General features: G+C 50.1%; 1 protein-coding gene across 1 annotated transcript; it reads right to left on the reverse strand.

Moving 5' to 3' along the window:
* Positions 1-1,125: 1,125 nt before the first annotated feature.
* LOC130878487 (secreted and transmembrane protein 1b-like) lies at positions 1,126-12,629 on the reverse strand. Its single transcript, XM_057776478.1, has 5 exons — positions 12,586-12,629; positions 5,820-5,975; positions 5,245-5,553; positions 4,366-4,649; positions 1,126-1,412 (listed from the first exon to the last, which is right to left on the reverse strand). Exons 2-5 carry the CDS (start codon positions 5,911-5,913, stop codon positions 1,332-1,334), a joined length of 768 nt encoding a protein of 255 aa, XP_057632461.1. The 5' UTR covers positions 5,914-5,975; positions 12,586-12,629; the 3' UTR covers positions 1,126-1,331.
* Positions 12,630-16,142: the final 3,513 nt, after the last annotated feature.

Raw genomic sequence — 16,142 nt, forward strand, 5'->3', positions numbered from 1 at the left:
AGGACCAGCTTGATCCTCTGCCCTCAGTCTTTCTCCAGAACTGCCACGCCTGGCCCTGGGAGAGGGATGCAGAGTCTATGCCCATCCATGAGGGACAGTGCCAGCTGGGAGATGGTGCTCTGGAGAGGCACTGCGTCTGGCTCTCCTGGTTACTAATTCTCTTGGGTCCAATCACCGATTAACTCTCCCGTTTTGCTTTTACTTACTTAATGTTCTTGTGCAATTGTTGCAGATTACGGATCCTAGCCCCAGCTAGTGCTGTCCTGAGAATGTCAGTCTTCACCATCGCCAGTGCCTGTCTACGGCTCTCAAGGACTTCTCCGTCTTCAAGAGGTGTCACTCTCCAGCCTCAACCTCTTTCGATAACTACTCCTCCCTCCAAAATGCTGCTCAAGCCTTTTATGACTTACGGTTTTATGACCCTGTATCAGTTAAGCAAAACCAGCCAGAGTACCCCCAAAGCTTCTCTCCACCGTGTAGCTGTCCGAAAGAACAGAGTTTTATCTCTGTCATTGATTTGACATTGCTGACCTGGGGGAGACATGTCTAGAAACCAAAAAGCAAAAAAATAAAAACAAAAGACCCTAATCTAGCAGTTAGACACTGACTCTCGGAGTTTTCTGAGCGACTTGTGATGTCTTAAGTAACAGCTCCCAATGACCCCTGACCCTCGCCACTAGTGACCTTGGTTGGTACTTACAAAAGTTACTACTTAAGAGGCAGTGAGAAGGCTGGATTTGCTCTTGCAGAGGATCTGGCTCCAGGCATGCACGTTATGGCATGCAGCCGTTTGTAATTCCAACTCCAGGGAATCAGATGCCCTCTTTTGGCTTCTGCAGGCAGGGCACTCACGTACACAACCCACACCCCGCACATATACATATAATTAAAAATAAAATCTTTAGCCAGGCATGGTGGTACACACTTTTAATACCAGTACTTAGCAGGCAGAGCAGGTGGACGTCTGTGGGTTTGAGGTCAGCCTGTTCTATATAGTGAATTCCAGGCCAGCCAGGATTACTTACTCTGACCTTGTCTAAAATAAAACAGAATAAAAATCTCCAAAAAAATATAAAAAAATAAAAAGATAAGTGGGGCGTGGTGGCGCACGCCTTTAATCCCAGTACTCAGGAGGCAGAGCCAGGTGTAGCTCTGTGAGTTTGAGGCCAGCCTGGTCTACAGAGTAAGTTCCAGGACAGCCAGGGATACACAGAGAAACTCTCTTTCAAAAAACAAAACAAAACAACAACAAGAATCGTGGACTAGGCAGTAAGAGCACTTGTTTCTCTCGCAAAGAACTCGGTTTCAGTTCCTAACACGCACGTGGTGGTTCAAACCATCTGTAGCTCCGGTTTCAGGGGATCCAACACTCTCTTCTCACCTCCACGAGCACCATGCAGCAAAATTATCTTCTAGAAAGAGGAGGAGAGAGATTTCCACTTTTTACCCATCCAAATGAGACTCCGCAAGCAGCATGAGATGAAACCAAACAGTTTCTCTTAACTATTATAAAAGGAACACTTCTTCCAGGGAGTGACTTTATAATAATTCACCCTTTTGGCGCTCTCTCTCTCTCTCTCTCTCTCTCTCTCTCTCTCTCTCTCTCTCTATCCTACAGAACATATTATTAAAATTTTTATATCCAGCTCTGGAGAGATGGCTCACTGGGTAAGGGTGCTTGCCACCAAGTCTGATAACTGGAGTTTGCTTCTTTCACATGGTTGACAGAACTGGCTCCTAGAAGCTGTCATTTGACTTCCACATACACACCCCCGAGCAGAAAATAATAAACTGATTAAAAAACTTTATTTATTATATATACTGCATTCTGCCTGCATGTCTTCCTGAAGGCCAGAAGGGGGCACCAGATCTCATTACAGATGGTTGTGAGCCACCATGTGGGGGCTGGCCACCATGTGGGGGCTGGGAATTGAACTCAGGATATCTGGGAGATCAACCAGTGCTCTTAACCGCTGAACCATCTCTCCAGCCCTTAAAAAGAACTTTGGATATACTTTTATCCTGGCACCTTACTCTTCATTCTTCGAGAAAAGAGATGGGTATCTAGTCGTGGTCCCACGGGCACAGGCACATGGGGAAGGGCCTGTTGGAGGAAGGTCAAAAGCCACAGAGAAGAGAAAGATCACAGGACTAGAGAGGGGCAGGTCACGTGGTCATCAGGTCACGTGGTCACAGCATGAGGACAGTAGGTTTGGAGCCCTGTGGCTGGAGTGAGGGGCAAAGACACAGAAGGGAGCCAGGGTGGCTAGGCACGGCAGGACCAGCATTCTGTCTCAAGCAGAGAAAACCTGGACAGACAGAAGCCATGAGGGAGCAAAGAAAAGCCGAGGGCTCCTATCCAGTTTCCCTCCTAGGCTTCTCGTGGCTGCTGAACGGGGCCACCTGGGTTCCCAGTTCCTCTCCTCTGAACTACGGTTCAGAGCTGGCATCTGCTATGACTTCTTTTAAAGCAGTAGCACTCTGGACTGGTTTAGGTTTCGGGACCCCCCAGAAGCATGGGTTTCATGCCTGTGCCCAATGTAACCCAGGGCACCAGAGGAGCTGGTGGGCTGGCTTGGCTTGAATTGGCCCAAACCCAGCATCATAATGGCATGGACCTTAATTTAGACTATTAGGTACACATCCCTGTGCACCGGGGTTCAGGACCACCGACTCACAGCTGCTATGGGCCTGCTCTGGGCCAGGTCAAGGACATCAGGCAATGTCCTCCGCCTCAGCCTTCATCTTTAGGACTCAGTGTATAGCACTAAACAAGTGTTTTGTGGTTTTTAAAAAATATTTATTATGTGTGTGTGTGTGCGCGCTCACACCCAAGGGCATGTTTGTGTACCATGTGTATGCAGGAGCCTGTGGAGGCCAGAGAAGGCATTGTATTCCCTGGAACTGGAGTTGCAGATGGGTGTGAGCGCCACATCGATGCTGGGAACCAAACTGAGGTCTTCTCCAAGAACAGAAAGTTCCCTTAACCCCTGACCCATCTTTCCAGACCTGTTTTGTGGGTTTTAATGTTTCTCACTCTCAAGTGTATTTCCTAGAGGACCTACAGCTTTATATAATCATTGATTTACCATATTTCCTTAACAGTTTGTATCATGAAGGCTTTCCTGAAGCATGAGTTATATAAATGATGAAATTATTCAAGTAGGCATTACAATAAAGATAAATGGGCCCAGAGGAACAGCAGGCGAGGGTGGTTTATAAGCAGGGAGGTTTGTGGGGGAATTTAAGGGCCTGGCTGTCCTCCCCAGGAGAGCAATGTCCACCAGCAGGTATTTCCCCCTCTATCAGCTCATTGTCCCTGAGGACTTCCTGCAGACAGGCCCACTCCACCCCCTTGTGGTAGGAGTATAGTAATGCACCATTCTGGACCTCTCATCCTCTGCTAAGACCCTGGAACCTGACAGCAGGATCCCGGGAACTTGCTATTGTGTGAGTCAGCAGACAGATCTATGGCCGGGAGCAAAGCTGGCTCAGCTACCCGTACCCCTCAGCTGGCACTGGAGGCCATAGGGAAGTGGGGGGCGGGGGCGTTCAGCAGAAGGGAAGGAACCCAGACCCCTTTTTAAAAGGCAGAGGGGATAAATCCTGAGAGCCAAGGGCTATGCAGCTTGGAATTCCCCCAACGTTGGAAAAGTTGAGGCGCAGAGTCAGGTACTAATGACCACAGGAAAGAGTCTGTTACTGTGAGTGCCAGAGAGAGGCCCGGACCACTGCTTAACAGGCCCTTCCCTAGTGAGCCAGTGTCGCTCTTTCTACAGAGGACATGGATGGGATCCTGTGTACAGAAGGGAGGGGGAAAGAGAGGGAGGGAGGGAGAGAGGGAGGGAGGGGGAAAGAGAGGAAGGGAGGGGGAAAGAGAGAGAGGGAGGGAAGGAGAAAGAGGAAGGGAGGGAAGGAGGGAGGGAGAGAGGGAGGGAGGGAGGGAGGGAGGTGCCTGAGAGCCTGACTTGGGCCTGTGTGAGCTACAGAGGCACTGGCACAACCATGTACATAACCCACAGCTTACACAAATAAGCAGATAGACCACACACACTTGAGATACTCTGAAACACTTTGATGTCTCCCAAATCCCAACAGAGTTATGTTTTGAGTACAGGAGGAGCTCAGTCAACTTCTAGGGCATCCTGAATCAGAAAAAATCAGAACTCTGTTCTCATTTAAAAATTTCCCTGGAGTCCTGGGAGGAACCTGAAGAGCACAGACCCCATTCTGTTCTCAGGGTGTTCCAGGGTCGAGGTGAGAGCTGTCCAATTACGTGAGGAGTGTCCAAATATAGATTGTCAGCCCTAGCCAGTAGAGGTCCTTGTAGTCTGCTGTCTGGAACTAATAAGGCCCCTTGAGTACCTTTTGCTGCAGGACGTGGAAGACCTTGGGCAGTGTCTGGTGGGGACTGTGGGGACCATGGGGAGCGCCAGGAAACCCATGACTCAGACCAGGCCCTGGCCCTTCATATCTGTGGTACTTCAGGGAACGGGAGCACTTGCGGTAGACACGCACACTGACTCCTATTATCGTGCTGCTAACGACGGTGACGACGATGATGACGACAATGACCTTGCCGCTCCCTGAAGGTGGGGGCTCAGCATTGACTTGCAAGCTCTCTGGCTCCTGGTCGGTGGTGTCTAGGTCTGGAGCAGGGAAGTCAATGAGAATTGGCTCACGTAATTTACCCCTCTATCCCTACTCAGTTCCCCCTTGTTCCCCTCCCACCCCTCGACACTCCCATCATGAACTCCTATATGGGTAGGAACCGGTTGTGGAGGAGGCTAGGAGGGGCCTCTGGGTTGGGCTCCAGAAATAGTGGCTATGTGGCCTCAGGGGAAAAAGTGTGAAGGGTCTTGTGCCTTTGGAATTGGAGAATGTGAAGAGTTTCCCGCCTTTAGAGCCTTCCTGGTCTTGGGGTTCTGCCAGAGACAAATTATCAGGTTTGGGGACCGTAGCCCTGGTGTACCTCCAGGTCAGAGAGAGGGAATTCTGATGTCACCCCCAATCTCCTATGGGCTCAGGGGACTATGGTGGATTGAACTGGTTTGAAGGACCAGAGGGAGCGGAGCCCGGAGGGACTAGGTAGGGGGGTAGGGGAGAGGAGGGCGGTAGGTTTAGACACATAGAGTCCTTGTTTGTGCGTGGAAGCAGATGAAATCCAGAGCTCAATTGTGAGGGGTTCCTCCCTGCTCCTCCCGCCCCCCTCCCCACCAACTCACTTCCTAGCCTAAAGCTCACCAGTAACATTCAGGGTCAAGTGTTCATCTTTTCTCTGGAGTCCATGCAGCCTCCACAGGTACTCCCCTGCGTGGATGTCCTGGACATCCGTGATCACCAGCTGGGCATGACCTCCTTGAATATGGAGATGCCATAAATCTTTAAAGTAGTTTCCTGGAGGCTTTTGGTCGAAGATGGTCTTGGTCTTTCCATTGGCAGTCAGTTCAATGGTGACGTCTTTGAAGGTGTGGGAGATGTTACAAGCCAACAGCACGAGGCTGCCTCTGGGAGCAAACACTTCCGGTTCGGTGCATACAGGGTTGTCCCACCCTGTGGAGAGAGCACAGTCTTTACTTTGCAGCCTGGGCATGGTCTTTGATACCCCTACCAATGCCCTGGCAGTGATCCGAGGACTATTGGTGCTTCAGGGTCAGCTATTCTCAGGGATACATGGCTCACCCTTCTGTAGTAGCCCAGTTTCCACCATATTGGGACTACAAAGCCAAGGTCACTATCTGGTCCTGACCTTGGTCTGACCCTCCCACTATATCTGGCCCTGAGGCCCTGCACTTGGGAGACATAGAACCCAGACTTACTTTGATTATGGGCATTCAGAGAGGCAGCCAGGAGAAGGAGGGTCCAGAGAATTCTGGGACATGAGCCCGTGGACGTTACAGGGTAGGCCGCCATGGCTCATTCATAGGATGGGCCTCAGGAGACAACTGTTCTGGTCAGTGGTTTTTGGACAGTACCTAGAGGAAGGAAAAAGAAGGTGTCAGAAGTCCCCAAAGCTGATGCAGAGGTCCTTGAAAACAGCACCAGCCTCAGAAGGGCTATACAGCCCAGGGTCTTTGAGCTCCTCCTGTCTACTCCTCCCCAGATTCCTAAACCTAGGCAGAGGCCCCAGCCACCAGCGCTGTTCTTACATTTGGTAAAGAGTGTGGGTCTGGCTGAGGTAAAGCAACAGGCAGATAGATGAAGCCAGGAGTGAGGCGCATTGAGCTGGCTGTTTGGCACACTTCCTGCTTAGAGCTGCAAAGTTAACCAAGCAAACAGCTGGGGTTGTACTTTGTACAGAAACAGTTTCGTCGTTGACTTGACCTGTGCACTGTCTACAGTGCACTAAGTGGCTTCTGTTCAGTGCCTAGTGCCTGCGATTCTCATGTCCCGCCTGCCTGTTCCTTTTCTCACTTGCTCAATCACCCTCACTGAGCACTAGGTATAGGATGTGGTCCGTGTAGTCCAGCAATGGCTGCCTCATGCCACAGAGGCCAAGAATCTGGTAATTGTTCAGCCCGCTAGGCTGCATGTCTCCGCTGTCCCAGTCTGGTGCTGAAGTCCTGAAGAAGGAGGTCCTAACACTGGTGAAGGAATGCTTCAGGAGAGATGCAGCCTCCAGTGAGGGTAAGGGCAAGCAGGCAGAGATCCAGGCTTCTTTCTTCCATTCCTCTTATCTGGGTTGCCATCAGAAGGTGCGGCCCACATTTAGGGTGGGTCTTCTGGCTTCAAATAATCTGATGAAGAAAATCCCACACAGAAGTTCCCAGAAGCTTGCGTTTTAGTTGATCGCTGACGTAGTCAAGTTGACAACCAAGATTAGCCACCACAGTAGCTCATGCCAGAATAGGGGAGACCTTGGCCATCTTTCAATCAAGCAGCCTGCCCAGTGCCTTTTCTTGCTTTAACCCTGGACTCTGCCTACCTGTCCTCATATTAACTTCATACTATACACTTCTAAAGCACAGGTGAGCTTTATATTTCTTCTGTTTACCATAGGACAGGCTGATTGCTGCTTTTAGTAGGTGGGCAAATCTCCTAGACCTCAAAGTCAACACAACCGACCCTGTCTTATGGTAGAGGCAGCTCCAGATCCCTGGACAAGCAAGCTGCATCTCACACCGTCCTTCACAGTCTCAATGCTTAGTTTCCAGCGATAGAGACCCATCGTACACATCCTCCTAACCAGTGCAGCCGCTGTGGGATGTGTAGATCCTGTTCTGAGGGTTCCTGGGATGCTGACTGGCAGTAAAGGAAGGAGAAAGTCCCACAGAACATTGACAGTTCCTCTTAGGCAACTTGCCCTCCAGAGAGCTTCCCAGACACAGCATGACCTGACTCCTACTTATAGTTTACTGCTTCCGTTGCAGAATGTGTAACACCCTGTTTCCCGACCGCTTCGACCACCACAAACATGTACACGTGTATAGGAATAAATGTATATACATCATGCATATACACGTACACAAATATTATGTTGGAGGAGGATGAGACAGCAGAGATGAACCTCTAACGACCCTGATGACATCATCTGTTTCCCACAGGCCTGGTACATGTTATGTATACTGTAGTAGTCCAACAAATGCATCTGGACCCACTGAGGTGTAGGAGGGGTAAGGATCCTGCCCAACCTTCCCTGACAGACACGGAGCACGGCTTTGCTCTTTGTGACATCAGCCAGCAGCCCTTCAGAAAGGTTGGGTCAGTGCCCCATGGGAAGCCTGGTCCATATTCCTGGGCTGGAGCTAGGCTGGTCAAAGGTCAGTCTTGGTCCACATCTGGACCCAGGTGATATGGAAAGCTAGTAACCTCAGCCAAAAGTGTCGAATGGCTGCTGAATCACAACTGTAGGATAGGGACACCCACGGAAAGTGAAAGCCAGAAGCTGGACTCTTGCCTCGAGGCTATGGGAGCTTAGGTCCAATAGTCCTGGGAGGCTGTGCTCTTTAGCTTTGGAGACTCAGCTCTCTGGGGAGGCAGGAGGCTCTCAGCGGGGGCACCAAGTGTGATGGGAACTTCCAGTTTCCCTGTTGGCTCTTAGGAAGCCTCTGAGCTGGTCTACCTCACACCCATGTGCTAATCAGCCCACAGGCATTTCCTCACTGTTAGAGCCTACCTTGCTGTCACCCCCTCCCTTCAGAATCAGACATCTATGAAGTCACTGTGTATGAAATGCCACAAGACATTCATACCAGAAGGCATCTTGGCTCTGAGGATGCCACCATCCTCATGGTAGCCTCCATAGGAAGCTGGAATCTTTGGTTCACAAGAATGGTGCCCAGGTTCCAGGCTTCTCCCATTGCCCAAGCCAAGGGCATCCTCCAGCTTCAGGGCCCTGATCATTCCAAACTTCTTTTCATGCCCACCATGAGGTCGTCACAGTAGGAGTCCCAGATGGCTCTGTAATCCACCTTGGGGATTCTATGGTCACACCTCTGTTTTACTCTCAGGTACCTTCGTTTGGGGTGGTGCTGTGGCTTTTGCTATGGTCCTTGGGGCACTGGTCGGGCACCATAGACAGTCAGGTGACTAACAAAAACCACAGTGTAATGGCAGACATCACAGTAAACCAAGATCCCTCTGCAGAAGGACTGAGGGCCTAGGGGCCAACTTCTTGTTTCTGGCCTAGCTGAAGCCGGGAGGGCTGCCCTGATCTTGAGATGATCTTTGGTTTGCACTATGAACACAGGTGCCATGTGGTCTGAGGTTGGCCATCAGAGAAAAGGGCAAGCCTAGATCTGCCCCTCAAGATACCTCTCAGTTCCCAAGCGAGAATCTTCCTATTGTTCCTGGAACTGGAAGCCGACCCTCTCTTTTTTTCTGGGAGTCTCACTTTGCCTTTCCAAGGTACACAGAAATGGATTAAAAATCAATGCTTTGGGATGATGCTCCTGTATACTGCAAAGATTTGTCACTCATATTAGTTTAATAAAATGTTGTTTGGCCAGTAGCCAGGCAGGAAATATAGGCAGGGTGACCAGAGTAAGAGAATTCTGGGACGAGGTAAGGCAGAGGAACAGCCATCTTCCGGACACAGAGGAAGTAAGAAGAGAATGCCTCACTGAGAAAAAGTACCAAGCCGTGTAGCTAAACATTGATAAGAATTATGAGTTAACTGGAGTTGTAAGAACTAGTTAATAATAAGCCTGAGCTAATAGGCCAAACAGTTTATAATTAATGTAAGCCTCTGAGTTTCTTTGGGACTGAATGGCTTTAAGACCGGGTGAGACAGAAACTTCTGTCTACAGTCAAGAGGGTAGGAAAAACATTCCAGAGATATTTTCAAATAAAAGTGTTAAAATAATTGGCTGTGGCAGCACACACTTTTAATTCCAGTAACCCGGACAAAGAGGCAGGCAGAAGCACACAGAACTCTGTGAGTTCAAAGCCAGTTTCATTTACATAATAAGGTCGGGGCTAGCCAGGGTTATACAGGGAGACCTTGAAAAAAAAATTAGAGACTGGAGAGATGGCACTGGCTGCTCTTCCAGAGGTCCTGAGTTCAATTCCCAGCACTCACATGGTGACTCACAATGTCTGAAACTCCAGCTCCAGGGGATTTGACACCCTCATACCAACGCACATAAAATCAAATAAGTTATTTTTTAAAAAGTTAAAATAGCAACGAACATGCTTAAGGTCTGTGCATATATGAGCTAAAGTATGTCCTTATTCAATCTCCCTGACATTTTCTGGCACTCAAACAAACAAGGCTATTGCCTTCCACTTACAATCACGGTACCCTGCCTCATTGAACCTGTGGCTCAAGACTTCTTTTATCGATTACAAGCCTGGCTAGCATCCTCAGACATATTGTTGCACTGTCACTTGAGTGTTTAAAAATATTTGTTTATTTATTTGTTTTTTGGTATATGAGTGTTTTTGCCAGCAGGTATGTGCACCACACACATGCCTGGTGCCCTCAGAGGTCAGAAAAGGGCATAAGATCCCCTGGACAGTGTGAGCAGCCATGTGGGTACTGGGAACTGAAGCGGGGTCCTCTGAAAAGGCAGCCAGTACTCTTAACCGCTGACCTATTGTTCCAGCCTCATCGTTTAAATGTCTTAGTAACCCTCTGAAGGCAATAACTTCAAATCACACACAGGGTTTCTCCGTGTAGCTTTGTACACTGGCTCTGTACACTAGGCTGGTCATCAACAACATGACTATTTCAAATACTAAGAAGTGTGATTCTCCTTCGAGAGACTTACACCCACACTCTTTGGTGTAAGTCTTACTCTTTCCCTGAGTTCCTTTCATTCTCTTAATCCCTGTCCTCAAATCAGTCTATGTTAAACAACATCCTGTGAGGCCTGGTGAGCTGGCTCAGCGGGTAAAGGCAGTTTCCCTAAAACTATGGCACCTGGGGGGATCCAACCCCGGAAGCCTTGTAAAGGCACAAGGAAGAAACAGACTCCACAGAGTTGTCCTCTGACTCCCGCCTTTGTGCACATCCACACTCACACACACCCCTACACACACACACGCCCCTACACTCACACACCCCTACACACACACACACCCCAACACACACACACACACACACCCCTATGCATACAATATTTCTAAAGGTTAAGCACTGCTTTTTTGTTTTGTTTTGTTTTTTAAAAAGATCTATTTATCTCTTACACAGTGTTCTGCCTGCATCTCATTACTGATGGCTGTGAGCCACCATGTGGTTGCTGGGAATTGAACCCAGGACTTTTGGAAGAACAGGCAGTGCTCTTAACCACTGAGCCATCACTCCAGACCCCCCCCCCCCATTTTTAATGTCTTTTCCCAGGTATGGTTGCATCTGCCTTTAATCTCAGCACTCTGGAAGCAGAGGCCCCAGAAACAAGGAAAAGAAAGAGCCACCTGCTCAGCAGGTACAGGCAGGTACTTGCTGCCAAGTCTGATTGAGTTTGAGCCTTGCTTCCACATAGTGGAAGGAGAGAAACTCAAAGTTTGACTCTCCACAGCCAATATGGCTCCTATTTTCCTCCAGAGTCCTAACTGCTCCAAGCTGCCACCTTCTGCCACGAGGGTTCTCAGCCTCCTTCCAGCAGACTTGAGTGGTGGGACACCCTGGTGAGGGTGAGAGCAGCCCCAGAGAGAAGCAGGTATTGTGCCCCTCTCTGGCCTCTGTCTTGTCTGTGGTCCCAGTGCCCAGCCACCTACGCTCTTGGGCCCTGGGCATCTCTGGAACTTTTCTAGCTGTAGAACCTCCTTACCTAGGACAGCAAAGCAACCAGAAGCAGGGTGAGCCTGGCACCGCCTCCTTTGCAGCTGTCTCCTTTACACTCCGGTTCCTGCTCATCTCTGCGTGTAGATACTGCAGCTATGCATGGGGCATCCCTAAATCTAAACCCCTCATGACTGGAGAAATGAAGATGGGAGTCACTGACCAGCCACTGCTTTTAATGCACTGTGGTCCAGGGTTTCAGAATAACCCTCACTTCTTGGGAATCCCATTATTCCTCAAGCAACAAAGACTTCTGGGCAACACCCTACACAGTCAGAACAGAGACAGCGACCAAGCAGGCCACACAGGACTTTTTAATTACGTAGACCCTTCCTCTTTCTCTCTTTAAGCCTGAAGCTCATGTAGTTCTTTAAAGATGGGCTGACAGGCTTCGATGCTCTCCTTGTCCAAGGACTGTATTGGTTAAGTTCCTCTCCTGTGCTTTTATCTGCTTTCTAAGGGATGAGCAGCAGAAACCGCATGTTGGAACCCCTAGAATCTGTTTCAGGACTCAGGTTACACAGACAATACCCACTGTCACCTTTATGACACCCTCCTCCCAATGCCTTTGTAATTACTACCTCACTGAGTTTCTTGATGGGTCTGTCACCCTGACCCGTGTCTAGTGGATGTGAGTGCTGAGCCACAGAGCGGTCAGGAGCAGATTTGTTGTGGCATTTCACCGGCGGACCCCACCCACAGATTTGACCCCCTCTGCAGCCAGTCTCATACAGCACAGTGGCTTCCAGCTCTGAGTCAGGCTGGGAGTTACATGCACGGAGCTTCAAGAATTCCGGAGTCGAAGGAAAGTCACAAGAAGAACCTTCAAGCCTACAACCAGAAGTCGGCTTCTACTTACATTACGATGGGAACAAAAAACCAGGATTCACAGTGTCCCTGACCAAACGTGGCATAGATTCCCAGTTCTGAGTGGCCAGCCTTAGAAGTCCACAAATACCAGCCACCGCGGCCCGTGTGCACCAAGCCCCTCTTCTGGAGACCTGGGCAACTGCACGTCCCTGGCTTCCCATATACATAGTCAGATGACAGGGAAGAGTGAGGTCGCCATTCTCCTCTTTCCATTCAGTACTGAAGAACCCAGCTGCTGCCTATGCCCTTCCTGGAGCTCGGTGTGAGACACTGCTCCTGGCAGCGGCATCCAAAGCCCAGGTCTACTCTGTTCCTGGCCGCGGCATCCAAGGCACCTGGGCAGTAAGCACCTCAGCCCCGCCTTTACTCCGGACAGATCCTCGAGGCAAGAGGCAGCCTCAGGGACACCGTGCCTGATGGTTTCATCCTCATAGGCTTTAGCCTATGGAGCCCCAAACCCTCTGAGCACCAGGGTTCCCTCTAGTCCTCACCTGCATACTTGGCTCTTGTCTGAACTCTGCAACTGCCACTGGTGAAGTCATCCAGCCCAGACGTTGCTGAGGCGCAGATAAGGCAGGCCAAGTACCGCCCATGGGACTGGCCTTACCTTGGAAGAAAACAAGTTCGGGAAAGCAGTGTGACTTTCAGGAAGTACCAAGTCAACACAACAATGAAGTCCTGCATTAATTAGCCCCTGCAGCAGGAAAGCTGGAGGAGGGTCCAGGTTCTTTCTAGAAGAGTCCTGACTGGGGCCAAAGTTTGATTCAGGGCTCTGGGGCTGCTCCTTTAGGAAAACTGGGTGCATTTGTTTCCTTGCGTGGGACAGTACGGGCATGACCACTCTGGGCAAGCACACAGGGAAAGGCAGCAACTTTAGGACTGAGCTAAGGAAGGCAGGAGCCTAGTGCCCCACACTGGACACAATCCATGGATAACATACTCACAGCGTACCAGGTACCCCTAGTGCCTACCTATGCTGTAGAGAGGGTCAAATAACTGTGATCTTATTATCCCTCCTGGCAGGGCTTTGGGTGACAGATTAGACTTAGGAGACCTTGGTATGGTGGGGCTAGAACGCCCTGTGGTAAGGGAGAGTCTGGAAGGGCAGCTAAGGTTTCCACTGTCTCACCCCATTAAAATGCCTTTCTGCGAAAGTGAAACTAGTCCATTTGTTTTGAAACTACACGGCCAGGACAAGACATTACAAGTCTTCCCCGGTGACTTAGTGTCAATGTCCACAGACGATGTGTGCCTGGCCTTCTGGAGATCATGTGTGCAGAAAACCATCTTGACCAGGCACGTCTCCTAAAGGAGTTGTGTGCATATGCATCTCACAGGTAGACGCAGCTGCTTGTGTTCCGCCTAGCTCCACTAGGAGACGCCCTCTGCATGTCCCCTGGTCACAGCCTCCTCTGCCAAGGGCTCTGTCATCTGCTGACTCACATCCATGGGGTTTCCAGAGACTTGAGTTCCGAGGTCACGTTCCATTTCTTCGGCAGGATCTGCTAAGAAATCAGGAGTAGTAGGTGTTTCTCTCCTGTGGCTAGACTCTATTTTTAATTAAGTGTGCGTACGCCTGGTACACGTGTGTATGTGTGTGTGTGCGCACACATGTGCGACAGAGGACAACTTCAAGTATCCTACCTTAGGCACCCTCTGCAGTTTTGAAATGGGGTCTCTCACTGGCCTGGGTTTCACCGTTAGACTGGCTGGCCAGTGGCCCTAGAGATCCTCCTGTCTGTACCTCCTCAGTGCTGGGATCACAGCTGTGCACGTCATAATCAGCTTTTAATTTTTTTACATGGGTTCTGGGGATCACTGGATCCTCATGTTTGTAAAGCAATCCCTTTAGCAACCGAGACATCTCTCCAGTCCTTGCCTTTGCCTTTCATGTTTCTTGGGGTTGCATGCGTGACCCCATGGTCACACTCAGGATCATCTGTAGATATGGCTCATGTCTCTGTGTTCTCTTCTTGGGAGACTGAGTTCTACAGGTGTCTCTGTATCCAGGTGGTCAATGGCATGGGTTACTCACTAACCTATTTGGACTGGCTTGAGCCATCGGTGATGGGGTAAGGGAAGCAGAGTGAGGGGAGCGTTAGCGGAGTCTTGGGGGCTGGAGCAGGAGAAAAGTTGGGGACACAGGGTGGAGGGAGGGATTTGAATGCAGCTGAGGTCCCTGCTATCTGGAGTTTGGTCTTTGAGGTCTGACTTATGTCCTCTGGGGTCTGACTGTGTCCTTACATCTGTATTATCATCTGAACTAAAAGACTGGCCTGGCTGAAGAAGACTTGGTTTTGGCCCTGAAGAAGAGACCCCAGTTTGTGACTGCCCCAGGAGCAGAGCAGAGGCAATTAATTGGTCAGGACCAATGGGTAGCCAGGAGACACCACAAGAGTGGGAGTGACAGGCTTGTGTTCAGACCCAAGGTCAAAGACCCTGCTGGCTCTGACCTCCCAGAACAGCAGAAGCATGTACTATCCCCGAATCTCATGTAATGCTAATGACAGAGTCAGTGCGTGTCACTGTGCACGGAGATCTCATGTGCACATGCATAGTCAATGCGTGTGCATCGTCATACAGAGATGTCTGGCCCAGAGCACATTTCTGCCTGAGTGACAGACTTACTCCCTGTGCTGGCGGTGAGTTTGAGGTCCTGTGACATGGATAGCAGGACAGTGTAGGTACAGATGAGTTTCTTGGGACTAGCTTCCTACTATGAGGACGAACCTGTTTGGACCAGGCAGCATCTGTCGAGGTGGCTTTCGAAGGACCCTATAGGAATTCTGCGTCTTTGGCTTTGAAGACAGAGAGAACCAGAGCAGAAGACACTGTGGGACTGGCTCTCAGTGCCCAGAGGAGAAAACCGGGGGAGACAGAAGCCACAGCCAAGTGAGCACAATTGAAGCTCCCGACTAGGTTTTCTTCTAGGGTTCCTGTAGCTGCGGGGTAAGAGGAACTTCATGGACTTTGAAGTTTCCCTCCTCGGCAGAAGCTCAGAACTGACTTTTGATGAATCTTGCTGCATCAGCATACTTCACTGGGTTAGAAAACACATGACCACTCTTGCTTCAGAAGCCAAGACACACGGGGCCTCACGCTGTTGCCCAGTGTAAGAGGGGAACAGGGGAGCTTGATTGCATTTAGGATCACCATGGAATCACACCTCTCTGGATGCGTCTGGCAGTGTTTCCAGAAAAGTTTTACCGAGGAAGATGTGGGTGGCTCCACCCCATGGGCTGGGATTGGAATTCCAGGTTGACCAGAAAAGAGAGAGCAAGCTGGGTACCAGCATTCGGTTTTCCTGCTTCCTGTCTGTGAACACAATACTTCCAGCTGCTTCGTAATCAGCCACCAGGCCCTCCCCACTGTGATGTTCACACCTCTGCCACCAGGTCTCCCTGCTATGTCGTTCACACTTCTGCCACCAGGCCTTCCCTGCTGTGACGTTCACACTTCTGCCACCAGGTCTCCCCGCTGTGATGTTCACACTTCTGCCACCAGGTCTCCCCGCCATGACGTTCACACCTCTGCCACCAGGCCTTCCCTGCTGTGACGTTCACACTCTGCCACCAGGCCTTCCCCGCTATGATGTTCACACTCCTGCCATAAGGCCTTCCCCACTACGACAGACTGAGCCCACATCAACCTTTCTTTCCCAAGCTGCTTGTGTTGGGTATTTCGGTCCAACAGCAAGAGAAGTAACTAATACATGGCCCCAAACAAAAACAGCATTGAAGTGCTGTATTTCACCTTAGTTTGATCTGGGAAGCTCAGGTCCTCCTGCAGCCACAGAGATACCATGGGGCTGGCTTTGGAGGCCACAGGCAGCAGGCAGCATCTCTGGCCTCTGCTTTCATTTGGGCCCCAGTGCATGAGGTTTCTTGTAGACTTTTATGCTTTTGACAGCTGTATTTCCCAGCTGACCTGATGGTCTCTTTATTAGTTTATTATTTATCTGAAGATTACATCCAGGTGATTGTCTAAAGGGTGGCATATCTCGTGGTCAATGAAGGGGTTCAGCAAGTAAAAGCATTTGCCCAGTGAC

The sequence above is a fragment of the Chionomys nivalis genome, chromosome 7 (assembly GCF_950005125.1).
Source record: "Chionomys nivalis chromosome 7, mChiNiv1.1, whole genome shotgun sequence".
NCBI lineage: Eukaryota > Metazoa > Chordata > Mammalia > Rodentia > Cricetidae > Chionomys > Chionomys nivalis.

Bases quoted from the DNA above. Each gene is read 5' to 3' on its own strand.
- LOC130878487 (XM_057776478.1), bottom strand. From the start codon at position 5,913: ATGGCGGCCTACCCTGTAACGTCCACGGGCTCATGTCCCAGAATTCTC. The intron at 4,650-5,244 runs GTGAGCTTTAGG...TCCCTGCTCCAG, and splicing joins CTTGACCCTGAATGTTACTG to ACCTAGACACCACCGACCAG. The intron at 1,413-4,365 runs GTACTCAAGGGG...TCCTCTTTCTAG, and splicing joins TCCACGTCCTGCAGCAAAAG to AAGATAATTTTGCTGCATGG.